This window comes from Camarhynchus parvulus, chromosome 12 (assembly GCF_901933205.1).
Source record: "Camarhynchus parvulus chromosome 12, STF_HiC, whole genome shotgun sequence".
Lineage (NCBI taxonomy): Eukaryota > Metazoa > Chordata > Aves > Passeriformes > Thraupidae > Camarhynchus > Camarhynchus parvulus.
Genome location: NC_044582.1, coordinates 3,839,069 through 3,857,242, shown reverse-complemented (window position 1 = coordinate 3,857,242; position 18,174 = coordinate 3,839,069). Strand labels below are relative to the sequence as shown.

At 40.3% G+C, this 18,174-nt stretch overlaps 1 protein-coding gene across 11 annotated transcripts in view; it reads left to right on the top strand.

Annotated features, from left to right (window-relative positions):
• Nucleotides 1-18,174, top strand: part of DOCK3 (dedicator of cytokinesis 3) — a 185,327-nt gene that overhangs the window by 143,162 nt on the left and 23,991 nt on the right. For 9 of the 11 annotated variants that reach the window (XM_030957084.1, XM_030957080.1, XM_030957079.1 and 6 more), the window contains 9 exons: nucleotides 1,223-1,371; nucleotides 3,620-3,705; nucleotides 5,501-5,527; nucleotides 5,649-5,744; nucleotides 7,424-7,484; nucleotides 7,968-8,061; nucleotides 8,743-8,891; nucleotides 13,505-13,591; nucleotides 15,167-15,271. In XM_030957084.1, coding sequence (XP_030812944.1) covers nucleotides 1,223-1,371; nucleotides 3,620-3,705; nucleotides 5,501-5,527; nucleotides 5,649-5,744; nucleotides 7,424-7,484; nucleotides 7,968-8,061; nucleotides 8,743-8,891; nucleotides 13,505-13,591; nucleotides 15,167-15,271 — 854 coding nt within the window. The remainder of the gene's footprint in view (nucleotides 1-1,222; nucleotides 1,372-3,619; nucleotides 3,706-5,500; nucleotides 5,528-5,648; nucleotides 5,745-7,423; nucleotides 7,485-7,967; nucleotides 8,062-8,742; nucleotides 8,892-13,504; nucleotides 13,592-15,166; nucleotides 15,272-18,174) is intronic. The other 2 variants (XM_030957086.1, XM_030957078.1) reach the window with 1 other exon arrangement.

Below are 18,174 nucleotides of genomic sequence, written 5' to 3'. Positions count from 1 at the left end.
AGAGGAAAATCACAAAATATTTGCTGATAGGGATCACAAATACAAGGATATGAGAAGGGGTGAATCACTAAGAGAGCAAAGGAGTGACACAAGTCAGATTGGATAACTTAATAATGTGGCTACAAAATATTCACCAAGCCAAATACAAACATTTTATGTGTAGGAATGTAGGTAGGAGTTGCTATTCAGAAAATTAAAGACAACAAATGTACCATGGTGATAATCAGCTGAAGGGCAGCTACCTGTAAAATGCTACGAATAAAGGAGATTTTGTAATCTTTGAGAAAATATGTAAGAATCTGGAGTAAGAGAAGAGGCACCACATTATGGTCACAGTGTTTTCCCTAAGTGCACTTGATTCTAGATTAGTTTGCCCAGTCCTGCTTTCTACAGCTAAAAGAAACAAAAAACCACAAAAAAAAATCAACCCAAGGCAAGCTGGACAAGGTTCAGACAACAGTCAGGAAGTCTATGGAAGCAAGAAAACTGAATAAGCCTGATTTGTCTTATACAACTAAAATGATACAGCCAGAACTGGTCACAGTTCAAAGGATCTGTGTGGAAAATAGAAGGCCCTCCAAGGTAACAGAGATCCAACACCCAGAAAAACAAACTGGACAAACTCAGCTGAGAAGAGAGAAGCCAGTTTTGGATGTGTAGATGCAGACATTGTTCCAGATCAGGCTTTGTTGAGTTTCTCTCTGCACAGTGCATGGCTCAGGAGAGGCTGTCAGCAAAGTGCCTCAGGTCCCTCCTGGGGAAGATCCACTGGTCCCAGTCAAGGGCAGTTAGGAAATCCAGACAGCAGTGGGGACCAAGAGCTCTGTAGTTCCTTGAAATCTAAAAGTGCTCTATTAAGTACCACTGTTCTCACCAGCCCTTTCAAAATCTTCATGAATTGGAAGTACCCAGGCCTCTTTTCCTCCAGTTAGTATGTTTTAGTTGGGTTACTTTTGACAGTTTGAATTCCTTTGCAAAGTAAAATGCACTGGCATTTTTTGCTGAAGGCTTTCACAGTGAAATTTAAAATGCTCTTGGAGACTTTGCAAGAAATGGGGTAAAGCAAATACTGATTTTTCATTCCTTTTCAGGAAAAGAATATTTGCTTTTGTAATGCTCATGCTTACTACTGTGCAAATGTCATTATTGCAAGGGTTCCCTATTTTCTCAGTGACAGATAGCAAAGGCTTTTATTTAATTACCACTGGTTTGTGTTGTACAGGTGAGCACAAGATTCACTTTATTCCGGGAATGATTGGCCCCTTTCTGGGTGTTACCCTTGTTCCACAACCAGAAGTCCGGAATATCATGATCCCAATCTTCCATGACATGATGGACTGGGAGCAGAGAAAGAATGGCAACTTCAAACAGGTGAGGGCACTGCCCAAGCTGTCCTTTCCTTGCTCTCTCTTGTCTGCAGTGTCCAGCTGGAAGCAAGGAGTTTGTGGTTTTTTATCTGTTTCTGACTGTGAATATGTCACGCAAATCTATATAAAATAGAAAATTCAAGACCTAATTCAGAAGGCCCCCAAGATTGTTTAACCAGTGCAAACTGCATTTTCCATGAACATGGGGAAGAGGAGGGGTGTGCTCAGAACATCACAGATGGGGAAAAGAATTTTCTAAGTGCTGGGCTATCACTGCTCCCAGTGGTTTCACTTAGATTATTAGTCAGCCATTAAATGGGACAGACTGAGAACCAAAAATGGGGATGTAAAGATTTAGCCAGTCTTTGTGAAAACAGTGCTCTCTGCTTCTCTGTCTTCAGTTTGCAGCTAGGAAGTGGTATTGTATAATTAAATCATTATACCATGCCTTGAAACAGACTTTTACCTGTTTTTATTTTCAGAAATTGCAGCAGCTCTCTGGGAAGGGTTAAGTCCAACAAGAGCTCTGCAGTTTCTACCTGCTGTGAGCTCTGATTGCAAATCAGGGAGGGAAATCTTCATCATTGTTTCCTAGTCGTGGTCAGAGAATTGCTTAAATTTTCCACTGCAAACCAGATCTCTGAAATGCAGAGCATTGCTAATGAAGGATGGGCTTGGTCTGGATCCTCAGATGACAGTGTTTCATTGTCATTGTGCTGGGGCAATACTGGGGGCCAGTATCTGCAGAGAAGTGCTCTGAAGGAGTAAATCACCATTAAATTATCATAATTCATGTGATTAGTTATTTGCACAGTCATTAAAATGCCAGATCTAATCTATCATTCCAGGAGAATAGCAGACCTTTCCCATAACCTGATCTATTAGAGGCTGTGTGGAAAAGTATTACCAGGAGCTTGTTTTTCTTCCTCTGCAGCTCCCATGATTGCTACAATTGTTATTATTTACTATTATTGTTATTGCAATAGCATTTTGATCATAGTCCTCTTTCCACTTGTTTTAGCATGACAATAGAACAGTCGTTCTCTGGAATTTACAGTATGAAGCATCTGCAGTCACCTTGGAGTTTCTGGGCCTATTTACATTTTCTGTATCAAGATGAACTGTTTGTAATCTTCATTTAATTTTTATATTCACTAATGTATTTTAAACTACAGCTCCGAGAATATTTCTTAAATTACCTGTGGAGCAAATTTCCACACTGTTTTACGAAGCATATATTGTAACCTTCTAAGGTTAAAGATGAAATAATCATCTGTATTAGTGATTAAATAAATAGTTGAATACCCCAAGAGGTAATAAACCTCATTAACATTATCTGCTGGAACCAGGCAGTTATTTGCTTTCCAGTATAATGCTGGATAGCTGGACACAGGCATTACTGATTTCTGTAATCACTGCAGATCACAAACAAAGAGTTGGTTTTTTTTAATTCTGAGTTTCTCATTGCCTTTTGAATATTCAGTTGTTTGTTAGAAAATATAAAAACCCTGAAAATTCATTTTCAAGCCCTTTTTTAATTTTCTTCACTAATTCATGTTTTTACAAGGTTATTTTTTTAGCAAGGCTGGATAACAATACAGTCTGATTCAGGGATGAAATCAGGTCTCCCTTTAATGATTTCAGCAGCAAGAGCATCAAGTCCATTTGTGTGCCACTGGCTGATTCGGTTTTCCTTCTTTACTTCCTTTGCAATTTGGCAGTTGAAAAACAGAGAAGCTTAAACTATGCTTGTCTTTAAATAAAAGTAAGCCATATTTCTGCAAATAGTTTCAGCCTTTAGGAGCCTCTGTCTTCACTAGTCGTGAAACTGTCTTCTGTGAGATTGCTGACTTCATGAAGTTGTTTTTGTTTAATGTTACATACATCAATTTCTGCACTTGAATCAATTTTATGAGAATATCTGATATCACACTTGATATTTAAGGTGGGAATTAATATGTATTCAAAATCTTCCTAAGAGAAACATAATGATGCTGGTGTGGCCCTTCATATAAGTGAAAGAAAAAGCAAAAGTGTCACATAATCATAGAGAGGCTTAAAAAGTGGGGTTTAGTGAACAAAAAATCTTCTAATATAATGATGCCTGAGTAATTGCAAATCAATTCCACCAGCAGAACCAGCAGAGCAGAGCAGTGGTGCTGGATATCCTGCTGTAGCTCAGGATCCAGTTCACCCGATGTGCTGGGTCACTGGGAGAGTCTCTGACTGATGGATTTGGTCTCTCCCTGCAGGTGGAGGCTGAGCTGATCGATAAGCTGGACAGCCTGGTGTCTGAAGGAAAAGGTGATGAGAACTACAGGGAACTCTTCAGCCTGCTGTAAGCTCTGCCAGTTCATGCTCTCGTGTTGTGCAGGGCCACTGCAAGAGTCAGGCACTGATGTGTGCAGGCACAGATCTTTGGGGAGGGCTGGAAAGGGCTGCCTGACTTCCATGGAATAGCTCAGTGAAGAGTGCTGGAAGTAACACAGAGACCTAAATTCTTCTTTGTCTTGTCCCTGTGACAGCTAATAAAAGGCTGCACAGGTTATCATCCTCCTATCAAAAATTCATTTTCTGGAGGAGCCAGGGCCCTTCTCTTTCCATAGCAGTGAGTGAGAACCTGGTGTCAAGAGTGTTTAGAGAGACACTGTACTATCTACAGTGTTAGGCCTTGCTAAAGCAAAGGAATTTTCCTCAGCATTTTCCTTTCTTTCCTCCTATTTTTGAAGGCCATATTATGGTTGGTTCAACAGTTGCCAGTTGCTTCCTTCAGAGTCTATTGTGATACTTCCTTTGACACAAACAATTCCCACTCAGAAGGATAAAGTTGAAGATTTTATGTCTGACTTTACACTTCACCTTTGATTTCTGATGTGTCTCCAAATTTAATTTCAAGTGTTCCTAGTTTATTTCAGAAGGAATTATTTCAAACTCTTGACAGTCCAGAGCAGTTAACCCAAATTTTTTAATACTCTCGTGAGCCAGAGAGATCAGCAGAATTTTAGCCATATATTCCAATTTTACATGGCCTCCAATAGCACACCAGCTGTTTGAGGCATAAACCTTTGTTTTGCTGGAATCAATAATTCTATTTCTGAATTTGCACATTCATTCATTTCAAGCTAGATAAGCCTGCCCATCCCATGTGCTTATCCTCAGGAAGTATGGAAATGTATTCCGTTTGAATTGTGTGTATTCAGCCTTGGGAAGTCTTGGATCTTATGTGTACAGATAAAGTAAGTCTATTTCAGGGATAAAGGAAAGGAAATATCTATTGTTTTTTAATCACATGGCAAGAGGAATAGTGTGCCTTTGCTCCACTTGAAGACATTCATTACCTGAAATGTTAAAAATTCAAGGGCTGTAGCTTTTTACTCATTTTTAGGTGGTAGTGATTGGATGCATTACCAAGAAACACAGGAATTACAGCGACCAGTTAGTTTATATCTCCCACCTAGTTGTCTGAGAACAATATGAGGAAACACATAATTTGTGGAAAAAAGTCCATAAATTAGTAAATGCTGTGTGAAAAAACAGTTGACCCTGAATTTTACTGTCTCAACTATACTGCTGTAAAGGGAATTGGCTCCCTCAGCTGCAAATCATCCCAGTACTGAAGAGTTTGCCTCTTTGGAGGATGTGATACCCAACAGAATTTCTTTCCTAGAAGTGGCAAATTCTTTGACTGGAAATCCAGTTTCAGAAAAACTGGCACGTAAATTTGCTTTCTTTCTTCACTTTTTAAACAGAATGTTCATTGTTCTCATTCCAGCCTTCTCTCTTCCTTCACAACTGTGTGACATGGGTGCTTACTGTACTGTCTATGCTAGGCAGGAGCAGATTGTTGTTATTTCCAATTTAAATACAATGTGAATCAGGGTTGGTTGTTGCTGATTAGAGATGAAAATTTATGGAGGAATGAGCAAAGAAGAAATATTTGCAGTAGGTTTGGACTCCTTTTCAGTTTCCAGCTGCTGGTAGTGGTATTTAAGCTGCAGGTAATAATGTGGGAATCAAGTATTGCCATGAGTGTTGCTCTTCTTCATATCTGTTAAATGGCAGTGTGAGGATATTTTCCCTTCTCCTGTCAATTCTGTAATTTCCTTGTCTTTACTTCATGCTGCCTGGAGTAGAACCCAACTCTTTGGGCCTTATCCCAGGTAAGATGCTAATTCTTCTGGAACTTGTTGTATGAGAGAGAAACCAAGTTGTCTGTATCAGTCTGCATGCCCTGTACCATTTCCTTGGAAGCCTCAGCTGTTGTCTTTCCATCTCCAACAGTTTGCTGGAGAAGATTGAGCAGGAGACTTGGCGGGAGACCGGAATCTCCTTTGTCACGTCCGTCACTCGGCTCATGGAGCGTCTGCTGGACTACAGGTACCTGGCACCAGCAAGGACATGCTCTAAGTGTGAGAAGTTTGTCAAGACATGGTACCAAATTCCTACAGGGAAGGTTTTTATTGACTGTCAAGCTGCATACATGCAAGCCAACACATCACTGCTGGGTCCTGAGCAAATATCCCAGATCCTCATCTCATTCTAGTGTGCTCATTCCTGATAGTTTTGTACTGAGGTTTATTCAGGTTGCTAAAACATTAATTCTTTCTATCACTGAAATGATCTCACCTAATTCAGCAAAATAGATGTTAAATGCAAGAGTGACCCCCAAAGCCTCATTGAACCAAGGTATGCTGAATGCCTCATCCAGGCCTGCAGAGCTGGAGAACTTCCATCTGGGAGCTCTGGCACATCAGCTGGTGGCTCATGAGCAAGATTTCACTATAAATTAGACAGCCTTTGTTTAGTTTTAAACTGAAGTTTGCAGGCCTGTTGTGTCAATGCAGCTGAGCTTTGACTTAGTTAGAAGGAAATATTTTAACTTTAGATTTATATATACACACACACTCAGAGCGGTTTTTTTTAATAATAGACAATTTGAACCTATATAGAACTGCCCCAGATATTTCTATCTTTAGCCTACTGACAGGAGTTCAAATAGTTTTTTCTTCTGCTGCTGCTCATTAGAGGTGAAACCCTCTGACTAGGCTGGGTGTTCTGCAGTCCCAAATCCTTTTCTGTGCTTTTTAGTTTGCTCTTTTTGTTATCCCTACCACCTTGATCCAATCTCCTGTTTTTTTTCCTGGCAACAACTGCTCTACAACTACTGTGCACAACCAGGTACTGGAGATAGGTTTAAAGGGAATGCAGGGAAGCTGTTTGGGGTTTTTTGGGGGGCAAGGTGGGGGGTGTTGTGTGTTTTTGGTTTCTGTTTTTTGTTTTTTAATGATAAACACCTGCCAGAAGGCAGCTTTGACGCACAGGTACACATTTCCATGCTTAATTGAGAAACACATACCAGTTTTTAACTGATTTTCAATCTGCAGCTGATCTTTCATTCCCAGAACAGGGAACTGGAATGTGGCATTGGAATTTAGAAATACACAGACATTTCTTAGAGTCCAGCTGCCAGTCAGTAGCTGTAGTAGTTCTCAAGATGGTTTGCTGTGTCACTGCTTTAAAAACTTAGTCTCTTGTATCGTTGGAATAGAAATAATTACTAAAATATTCCAGAAACTAAAGATAAGTTTTGTGATTTAACTTACCTAGGGAAAAGTTAGAAATCCAGTCTAAGCCCTCAGGTTGTATCCTTGTGAGCCACACCAGGCTGCAGAGCTGCATTTATGGACGTGAAGCCTTTGACTAGGACAAAACATTCACATCTGGATAAATAGGAGTTTTTTACTTCTATAGTAGATCTTGCATTCAGACTATTTTTGACATTGTATCTGATTTTTGTTCAGATTCTTGTAAGAAATGAAGGAACAGTCATTTCAGGGGCTTGTTCACAGATGCAAACTTGTAAGGGGACACTCAGTTCTCACATCATCCAAGCCCTTATATGGAAACTTTTCTTAGAGGAACTTTATGAAATTAAGCGTATATGATTATCTGTTGTTTGTCATCCAAGGAAAGTCTGGAAAGTAAGATAGCTTCAGATTTCTTTTAAAAGGACTGGTTTTGCAGATGTTTGTTTCAACACTGCTCTGCTTTCTTAGGGACTGTATGAAAGGAGATGAAACAGAAAACAAGAAGATTGGCTGCACTGTTAACCTAATGGTAAAAGTGTTTCCTTTATCTCTTTGTGATACTGTGCAATCTCATTGAAACTGAGATGGGAAAGGCTGGGATAGGAATCTGTGTCACACAAGTGTAGCTTCAGAATCCAAGCACTGGAATGACAGAAGAAAATGAAGAGGATTGTGAGGATCCTCTGGAGGCCTCTGATCCAACTCGCTGCTTTGAGCAGGGCCAGATAGGTCAGGCTCCTCAGGGCTGTGTCCAGCTGAGTTCTGTGTATCCCTGTGACACAGATTCTACAACTTCTCTCACCTTTTCTTTCAGCTTTTGACTACCTTCATTTGGAAAAAAAAGCCATGCCGCAATAAAATTAGTGGGTTAGATCAGTGTGAGTGTGAAAAGAATTACTTTTCTTTCCACTAAGAATGTGTTCTCTTTTCAATAACTTTTCACATCCACAGATGCTGCAGAGTGCTTGAATGGAGAATCTCAAGAGTAACAACTCTGTTTTTTCTTTCACAGAATTTCTACAAATCTGAAATTAACAAGGAGGAGATGTACATCCGCTACATCCACAAGCTTTGTGACATGCACCTGCAGGCTGAGAACTACACAGGTGAGAGAGACATTCCATGGAGTCTGCTTGCTCCTCATAACATTTTTAACTTTCCCAATGTTATATAATATCTGGCTCATTCTTTTGGAAAGAATTGGCATGAATCAGTTATGGCATTGGGAAGGCAAGAAGCTGAGGCCCAGCTCCTTTCCTCAAGTTAAATACTGTCTGTTTATGCCTGCACAACCACATGATTATTGCATTACACTTCAAATTTTACATTAAAGTGTTCTTGGAAGAAGATGGATTTAAAAAAAATCACAACAGTGGAATGAAATTTAAAGGAAGATTAGCAAAAGCACCATTATATTACCACTTGTCATATTTCCTTGCCTTGCAGTGCTGAGGAAGCACTTGGAACGTGAATGGACTCTAATGCTGTGTTGTCCAAGCTCTGTTTACAGCTGCAGGCCCCAAATCTAGTTACAGATCTGAACATCTGACTGTGCATTTAAATCAAGTAGCTGGCAAAAAGAAATTTGACAGATTTGTACCTAAAAATCATGTGCTGCTATTTTAAGTAATTGACTAATTTAATGGTCCCCTAAGAGTTGAGATTTTTTTTTGCAAACTATAAGTCAGAAATCGCAGACTGTGTCAGAAGCAGGTCTGTGACCTTTAATATTGGCCGTGTTTATCTGCTGTCAGTGATTCAGTGTTCCATAACTGCCTTTCCTACAGAGGCTGCATTCACTCTGCTTTTGTACTGTGAGTTGCTTCAGTGGGAGGACAGACCTCTGAGAGAGTTCCTGCATTACCCATCTCAGTCAGAGTGGCAACGTAAGGAAGGTCTGTGCCGTAAGATTATCCATTACTTCAACAAAGGGAAGGTATGCCAACTTCTTCTCTCTTCCAGCAGCTTCCTTCCCTTTTCCTGACTGACTTAGGGCTTGCAAGCCATCATCTCAGTCCCGTAGTCTGGAAGTAAATTTGTATCAAAAGGGTTTATAAGGTGACAAATTGGCTCCCTGGACAAAAAAAAAAAGAGATGAGGAAAGGTATTTCATTATGTAGGGCATTTGGAATGGGTTAGGGAGGCCAACAGGACAAACACCAAAACATTTTTAAACTTTTAAACCAAGCCTGGGATCAGGTGATGTGGCAGAGTGCATGTTCCTCAGCTTTTTGGGGGTGGGATTGCATTTTGTAGCTGTCCATGCAAACTGCTGTGCTATGACTCAGTTGAGAACTTGTTTCCTGCTTAACCTGCACATGGAAATGGCAGGCAAATGCTATAGGGGTCTCTTTATTGAAAAAGGTTTAAGTCCTTTCAGTATCACTTATTTTAAAGTGATTTCCAGTTAAAGTGCAATTCCATCCACTGCACAAGAAGAAAATCAATCCATTTCAATTTCATATATTGAGTATGAGTTTTCTACAGTTAATTATATTTTTTTTCAATTACTGCAGAAGTAAATGTTTTTTAGTCCCTTGTGTCATGCTGTTTTGGGAACATTTCAGAGGTGAACCTTAAAAGTGACATCATCTGTTGGAGTATTTTCAATTTTTTCCCTTCTCTAGGAAAATTCCTACAGCTTATGTTCTTGGGAGATAACATCTGTATGTGTGCCTCAGGGTTGATTTTGCCCATGATGGCAATGACAGTGGCATTAAATACAAATGTGAGTTGGTTCTTATGGGGCTGCCATTCCAGCTAATTCATTCCCAGTCCTGGTAATAAGAGTTGCATATGGCAGAAACATTTTCTAAAGAACCTGCAAAAGGAAGTCAGATTCCTATGTGAAGGAAGAAACGGCCCATTTATGAGGAAGTGATTTAGATTTTTTTTTTGGTGTGTCTGCCAGAGTTGCTCTTTTGTGATAACACTGCATATGGTTCTCTCATTTCAGAAATTTTCAGACTGCACTTAAAAACAAATAACTGGCTTGTGCAGATATTGTAGTACTGTCCTGTCTGACTAGACAAAGATGATAGAGGCACTATGGAAAGCAAGTGAGCCTGTATTTTTGACAACAACAGGGAATCCATATATACAGTGAAGTAGAGTAAAAATTGACTGATGTAATTAGGCTATAAAACTCCTAACAGATTATAGAGTGTTAATCTCTTGAGATTTTCTCCTCACTGGATGTTTTTGGAGTTACTTGATTTGTGTTTTAATCCTGCTTTACTACAAATGGTAGCTGAATGATTAAATAATCCACTTAAACAGTGTGTATGTCACTCAGACTATGCAAGTGAAAGACGCTGAGAAGCCAAAGCCTCCTTTTCAGCACTCTTGTTGTGTGACAGGGAGCAGCTCAGGGAATGGAAGAAACCTGCTTCCCTCTACTTGTGTCTGACAGCTTCTTTCTGCACTATCCTGAGATGGTCCCTCCTCAGGTTCTGCAGAGCAGGATTTGTTATTGTCCTTCAGTTGCATTTCCATTTCTCATGCTGCTCCTGGCCTCTTCCACCAAGTGAGGGTGTCAAGGCAGAGTGTAAAGGCTGTAAAAATTCTGCATTTCTTTAGAGGAGAATTTTCTCAGGATGGGAATGGGAGGAAAACTGCCCACAAGGGTGTCTTGTGACATGGCAGTGGCACAGCCTGTAGCAGGCCTGGGATGCTGCAGTGGGTGCAGAGCTGACTCCCACCCTCAGCAGCGTCAGCAGCAGCCCTGTGCTGGGCAGGAACATGGTGTTCCAAAGCCCTTTTAGCCTTCACTGGTCATGTGCCTACTCCTGCTGCTTTCTGCTATGCTGTGAATTGGTTTGTGGCTCAGCTGGCAGTGTGTGCAACTACATAACTTAAATTGAAGATATTTTTAACCCTCAGTTACAGTTTTGACCGTTAAAAGTTCTCTAGTTGAAGACATCTGTGAATGGAGCAGTTTGAAGCTGACTGATCATGTTTCTGCACAGGAATACTCGAAATCTACTCAGCCCTTTTGTGTCCAGTTCACTGCTGGATTTGTTACCTGCCAATTCTGAGCAGCTGCCACCATGGCACTGCAGGGTCTGTTCTCCCTAGTCCAGCCAAGTGCACACACAGCCCCAAAGCAGCAGTTTTTCATCATGTGCTCCATACCCAACACTTGAAATCATTTCTCTTGTGTACCTTCATGGGAATCATTTCCAAAAGAAATCTGCACACTGGGATGTGAGTAAATAAAGGCTGGCATTCGGAAGGGGTGATTGTCTCTACCTGAGCCCTCTTGTGCGCAGTCAGCTGAGAATTGCTGGTGCCATAGGAGAAAGCTGCAATAAGTGCCCTGTGAATGTGGCTTTCAAGTAATACACAGCATGCAGACACATCACAGATCAGCAAAACAAGAAGCACTAGTGAGGAAAATTACCAGTGGAGACATCAGGAAGTTATTTGAAGAGGGAAGTGACGCTTGCATGTCACATGGAATTGCACATTAATTATCTGTACTGTGATGAGGTTACTCGTTAGCATCACAGATTTTAAAACTGAAGCTCCAATGACCTGAATATCCATTCATTCCTTTTCCTTTCAAATATCTACAAACCATTTTCTCTTTAGGAAGTTACCTGTATGTTGTTTTTCTTCACTTCTTTATCTCATCTGGTGTCTGCAGAATACTCAGGTAGCACAGTGGAATCTCTTGGTGTAGAAACTGAAACAAAGAGAGAGCCTGAGTTAGGATGACAGGAATGGTATCAAGGTACATGCAGAAGAGGTAGTATATAGAGAAATCAGATGTGGTTGCATGTCGTTAATTTAATTGACATCAGAAAAGGAGCATGAAAAGGTTACATCCCTCAGATCACCTGGAGGGAAAACAGCTGGTGAGATTTCTGCTTCTGTCCAGAAGAGAGATTAGAGAGTTAGGTAGGCTTTAGTCACAGCATCCCATCTGGAAGTAAGACTGCTCACACTCTCCCTGGGAAAAAAAAAGCCATTTATTCCTGGCTAGATGTTTTAGAAGTGAACATAGTTCAGCTGAGGACTGAAAATCTATGTATAGTATCTCTGTAAAGAATGTGCTGCAACCATAAAAAATGCAGTGGTCTTTGAGTTTGCAAATACAAACATTTAACTGACTATGGTTGATCTCAGTTCAGTGGATCAGTTTGTGTGTCATACATTTTGAGAACCCACAGCAAAAATCCTGTTAATTTGAGATCACAAATACCTCACTAATATTCAGAGTAGTCAAGAAACTGGTCTTTCAGTTCCTCTCCTATTGTGTCTATTGTTTTGATCTAAATAAATCTCAGGCCTCTCATTCTCCCAAACTACAGCTACTATGAGAATATACAAATTGATTCTGGCACAATGTTTTATTTAGCAAGTTTTTATTGAAGCTTTTGTAATTAAATGACGCTAAAGAGCTGTAGTAAGGAAGTGGTAGTAAGGAGAGAACAGACACTACAAATGAAGGCTTAAAGGGAAACACTGTAAACTGCCTCATAAATTATATCAAACAGTAGGGATTCACTTTTTTATGTGAAGGTACACGTAAGCAGAATACCTGTTTCCATATTAAGTGCTAATATTTTACATAACTGCTGTTAATGACTGTTTCCAAGAATTTACAATATTGCTATTAATATTCTTAAAACTTAAGGTGATAGTCTAACTCACACATCAGTTTTGTTTTCACTACAGCAGGTACCATGTAAAACAACTGGCAGATTAGTCCAGTAATGCATAATAAAACTTAATCCAGTAAAAGTTCAGCTGAGACCTTGGTGCTCTAAATCCTTTACCATAAGCATGGTAAGAAACAGCCACTCCCCTAAAAGGCTTCCAGTGTGTGCAGGTAAAAGGGGATGGAAGAGGAGATTTCAGTGTAAAATGAGCTCTCCAAAAAGCCACTTGAGGTAACAGGAGAGTCCTCCTCTCAGTGTGGGTGTGCCCAAAGTGGGTCTCTGTCCCTCCTGACCTCTGGGATGATGAGTACTAGGAGAGATCCATTGTGTGGGATTGGGAGCTGAAGAAAAGAGTGTGGCTTTCTGAATATGAGTATTGATTCACTGCAGTAATGCAGGTCAGCTCTGAGGATATTTTGTGCATTGGAGTGTTCCTACTGCCTGACAGTTTGTGCTTTCAGTGGGAAGGAGCAGCCTGGGAAGGGGAGCACTTTGCTGGAGAGCCAAGCCCTAACTGTACTCCAGGGAGTTCTAGTGCAGGAAGCAAAGGAGCTGTTGGGGGTGGGTTGAAGGGGTGTCTAACACGAAGAAAAATTGTTAGTTTTATTATCTTTCTCCAGATAAGTTCCCAGTCTCATAAATGAACTGTCAGAACAAGCAGTATGTGTGTGTAATTTCCACGGAACATATGCCTCTGTTCCCATCTTTTAGAAGGAATTGATCTGCTATTTAATGGAAATGGTTTCACCACATTGCATTTTCCCATCTAATCTCTGCCATTTCATACCAAATGAGTTCCCAGAGCTGAGTTTCCCTATTGCTCTCAGCTGAGCTGGCAGCAGCATTGTGTTTGCTGTGAGTGTGATTTGCTTTGGCCCCGCAGAGCTGGGAGTTCGGCATCCCGCTGTGCCGAGAGCTGGCCATCCAGTACGAGAGCCTCTATGACTACCAGAGCCTCAGCTGGATCCGGGTGAGTGGCAGCACCTTCCCTCCTTGCACACCCTTACCTCGTTCCCCAGAGCATTCTGCTCTCCTGTCAGAGCATTCTGAATTTAAATATAATCACATTCCTTATAGAGCTCCATGCATGCACCGAGACTCCTTGCTGTTGATTCATATTGATGACTTTGTAGGTGCACTGAAATAATTCCAGAGTCTGGTAGCAGTAAAATCCTGTGAGTATATGAAGGCAGCACACACACACACACAGGAGCTGGGCTTGCTATTGCAATGGCATATTTACATTTATTTTTGCATAAAATATCCTATTTTTTATACATATTTCATTTTAATTCCAAAAAGAATCAAGAACAACCTGTGCCTCAGTGAGATAAGATGAATGAGAGAGAGAATGAAGAAGAGAAATATTTATGGCATTCTTACCAGTTTACAGGGATCTGGTCCTCTGGTACAACCAAACATGTGATCAGGGCACATTTGCAGCATCATGCTTTAATCAGAAAAAGCTGTAGTTCCTGTTGTTATTTAAAAACTTTCTGAATGTGAAAATAGTTCATCTCCTCCTGTCCCCTGGGGTAGCATACACATATCCACATTTGAGATTTATGCTGCATGGATATATGCAGTGGTTTAAATTCTCTTTCTAAAAAGTCCAGTTTGTTTTTATCTGAAGACACCTGTCTAACAAAGTCTGATAAACTGCACTTCTGAAGAACCGGTTTTCTCCAAAGTGGCCCCAAAGAGAGCACATGACCAGCTTGGCTGTGCACTCTCTGTGCCATTCACATCACCACCACATTCCTTGATGCTTCCTGCAGTGACTTTGGGACCTTCTCCTTCCTGGAAAGGGAGTTAATGTTTGTGGGAACTGACCACAAACCAGGATGCAATATGGCAAGTTAGGGTTCCTTGCAGTGGAAGCAATGGTGTCAAACTGGTTCTTCTCCTTGAAGAGCCACCTTTTGCTGCAGTGAAATTTCTGAGGTTCAGTTTGCCAAAGGGTCTGGAAATCCCACTCTTCATCTTTGTTGGCACAATTCCACAAAACTGCTTATTGGAACTAGAAAAAAGTCCTTTTCCTCTTTGCAACCACCTTTTTCTTCCATGTTAAACCTTCTGGTGCACAGAGCTGTAGATTTAATTTTGTTTTATCCTTTTTCATGCCCCTCAACTCAATTAAGGCAAACCCAATTAGATGTAATTTTCTAGGCAGTGGTATGGATTTTGATCTGTAGGAGAGAATAGGACACTGTGAGCCAGGCAACGTGGATCTTAATCTCAGCTTTGCCATTATTTCTGCAATGCAAAGAAAATCATATGCAAGACCTGTTTAATTTAAAATAAGATAAACCAGGAAAAATTAATACGTCATCTTCCAAAATGTAAAATGAGTATGGTGATATTCTAGTCTGTTCCACCATGTAGACTGGTATAATTAATAATTTTTATATTTAAGAAAATTTTGGTCTTTTCATAAAAAATCATGGGGGTAAAAGAGTAATGTGATATTTTAATGAGTGTTGAGATGTTAATGTTTTAAGTGCAGCATTAAAGGTCTGATAGCAGCTATCTCTTTCCTCCACAGAAAATGGAAGCTACCTATTATGACAATATCATGGAACAGCAGCGCTTAGAACCCGAGTTTTTCAGAGTTGGTTTTTACGGTCGAAAATTCCCATTTTTCCTGCGGGTAAGCCAAACTTATACATGATGTGACAAAGTGACCAGGCTCAGAGTAGCTGGTAAGGCTTTGTATTTTTGTTTTGGAGATATGATGTCTATTATTCAGCATATTTTTTATGCCTGCACAAATAAAAACAGTTTTCTGGCTGAACTGAAGGACACGGTCCACTGGGAATGTTCTTGGGAACAGAGATCAGAAATTTGACTCATGCCACTGTGAATTTTTGATGATCTGCAGATGCAGCACAAATTGCCTCTATATTAAGCAAAATGCTGTATTGCAGCAATGTTGGGTCATTACAACTAATTTTCATCATCTCAAATTATCATACTTTAAAAAAAGTCTCACTTGACAGAATTCTAATCGCAGCCTGATGACTCTTATGCTATGTACAAGTGAAAATTTCCTCTCTTAAACAAAAGCCAAACAGCTTCTTTGGACACGTCCTCACTTGGAGCTCATTGTCTGCTGGTGTACCAATCCATTTAAAAAGTGAAATTTTCTTCTTTTCCTAATGAGGAATCAAACTTTAAATGGGTATTTGTTTATACAATGTCTTGTTGCTAGTTTAGAGCAAGGAAGGAATATAATATGACAAGTGCTCCAAGAGCTGCCCGCAAATTGATGGCAGATGCCATCGAATGTGACAGGACAAGGTAACTGGAAGCTTTCAAGGACTGAAGGTGCATGGTTTGTGTTCTCTTTGAAGGAATGGTTTGACAAGAGGTGGTACCAATCGAGGTACACAGGATGAAGCCATACAAAGCCAAGCCATTTTGAGAGCTGCCCTCATATACTCCCCTCTGATTATGAAGTTGTTTGTTGTTTTTTTTAACAAGGATTTCAACATGGGGGTTTAATTATAGTCTTTTAATGGAAACACAGGCAGGGGTAATAAAGGCAAGTTGAAATTAGTCAAGGAGAAGAAATACCAGTGCATAAAGGGTGGTGGTTTCATGTTATTTGAAGATGAACAGTGCCTGAATCGGAGAATCACAGAATCATTTAGGTTGGAAAAGACCTCCGAGATCATTGGTCCAACCTTTGACCAATCACTACCTTGTCAACCAGACCATGGCACCAAGTGCTACATTCAATTGTTTCTTGAACACCTCCAGGGATGGTGACTTCATCAGCCCCTCCCAATGCCTGACAACCCTTTCCACAAAGAAATTCTTCCTGTTGTCCAGCCTGAATGTCCCCTGGTGCAGTCTGGGCAGTTTCTTCTCCTCCTGTCCCTTGTTCTCTGGGAGGAGAGCCCAATCCCGACAGGGCGACCACTTCCTGTCAGGGAGTTGTTGAGGCTGAGAAGGATCCCCCTGAGCCTCCTTTTCTCCTGTCTGAGCCCCTCCTCCCCCAGCTGCTCCTCACAGAATTTAGAATGCAGCAGCCTGAAGCAGTATGTAGAAGACCCTGCAGAGGAATCCAAAGAAAGGACGGGTGCTGCTGCAGTGTGAACCCAGAGCTGCCCCATGAAGATCTCCAGAGAAAAGTGACAATTCCTGGGTTCTATGTCTAACAACAAATATTTCAGCGAGTCACAACACAGTCATCCTGGCACACAAGCATTCCTAACATCTGAAGTACTGTCAGAAACTGGAGCTTATCTTTTTATCTTGTGGATCCTCCCTTTTACCTGGGATCCTGCATGGCCAAGGTGTTTGACACTGCTTGAGCTTCCTGTGCTCAGCCCTGAGTCTTCGCAAAGTGCTGTAATAATGTGGATCCTTGGCTGGAGAAATTACCAGCGAGCACGAGCGTACATAATTATAATCCTTGTTAATTCTGCAATTATATTTGGTAGCAGTACTTCTGATAGCAGATTACTAATGTAGCAATCTCATTAAAAGTCATCCTCCTCCTTTCTCTCCCTAATGATCCATACAGCACACACATTGTGGAGCACAGACTAAGCCCATTAGCAGTCACATCAGCATGGATCACACTGTAAAGAGATTGGAAGCAGCTATTCTAGAGAAGAAAAAGATTTACATGGATTTAAAATCTTCAAATGGATATAGGAGTGATTTAAAGTGATCAAATAACTTCAAGCCCTTTTCTCATGTATTTCTCTATTGCTGTATAGCTTAAGACAGAAAATAACCACTTTCTGTATCTTTGATTTTTGAAGACCCTTTGTCTAGAAAAGGCATTGTTCATGTTTCTGTGAATTCTGCATCTATTTCTAGCCTTTCTACATAAGTAAATTTAAATTAAAACTGTCCATATCTTCCATCTACCAGAAGTTCAAGTAAGGCCTGACAAGCCATGTTTTGAGATCTTGTGCTGGCATCTGTCTAAAGTCTTATTAAATTTAACTTTGAGGTGTTTTCAGGGCATTATTTTTAGAATCACAATAACTTTATTTATAGGCTTACACTTTTCTAGATTGCTGCTATCAAAAGCTAAAACAGAGAATGCAGTAAGTGTCATGAAGAGATTCACCTTCAAACATGGCTCACTCCAAATTTAATAATAGCTGCAAAGTTTGAGCATTACAGACTGAACTGTCAAGATTCATCATGTGATTCTTCTTCCAGTCCATTGATTGCCGTGACTGATGCATACGAAGTGACACATGTCACAGCCTGAACAGGAGATCCTTTCCACAAAGTTGAAATGCAAAACCAAAGATAACTGAACTCCTTGGCTGTGTTTTATGATCTAGTTTTGCTACTTTCCCTTCGATTTTGCTACCAAAATCAAGAACTGCTTGGCCACATCCCTTTTCCAGAGCAATTAATAACACGTTCTTGAATATACTGCAGCCTCTAAATGCAAGAAATAAAAGGCTGTTCTTGTTTATTAAATTTTTTAATTATTTTATGAAGGTGAAAATCCTCCCTGTTCTTCTAGTTATTATATGTATGAGAGTTTAAACTACCAAAATTAGAGAATTTGCCTGCTTT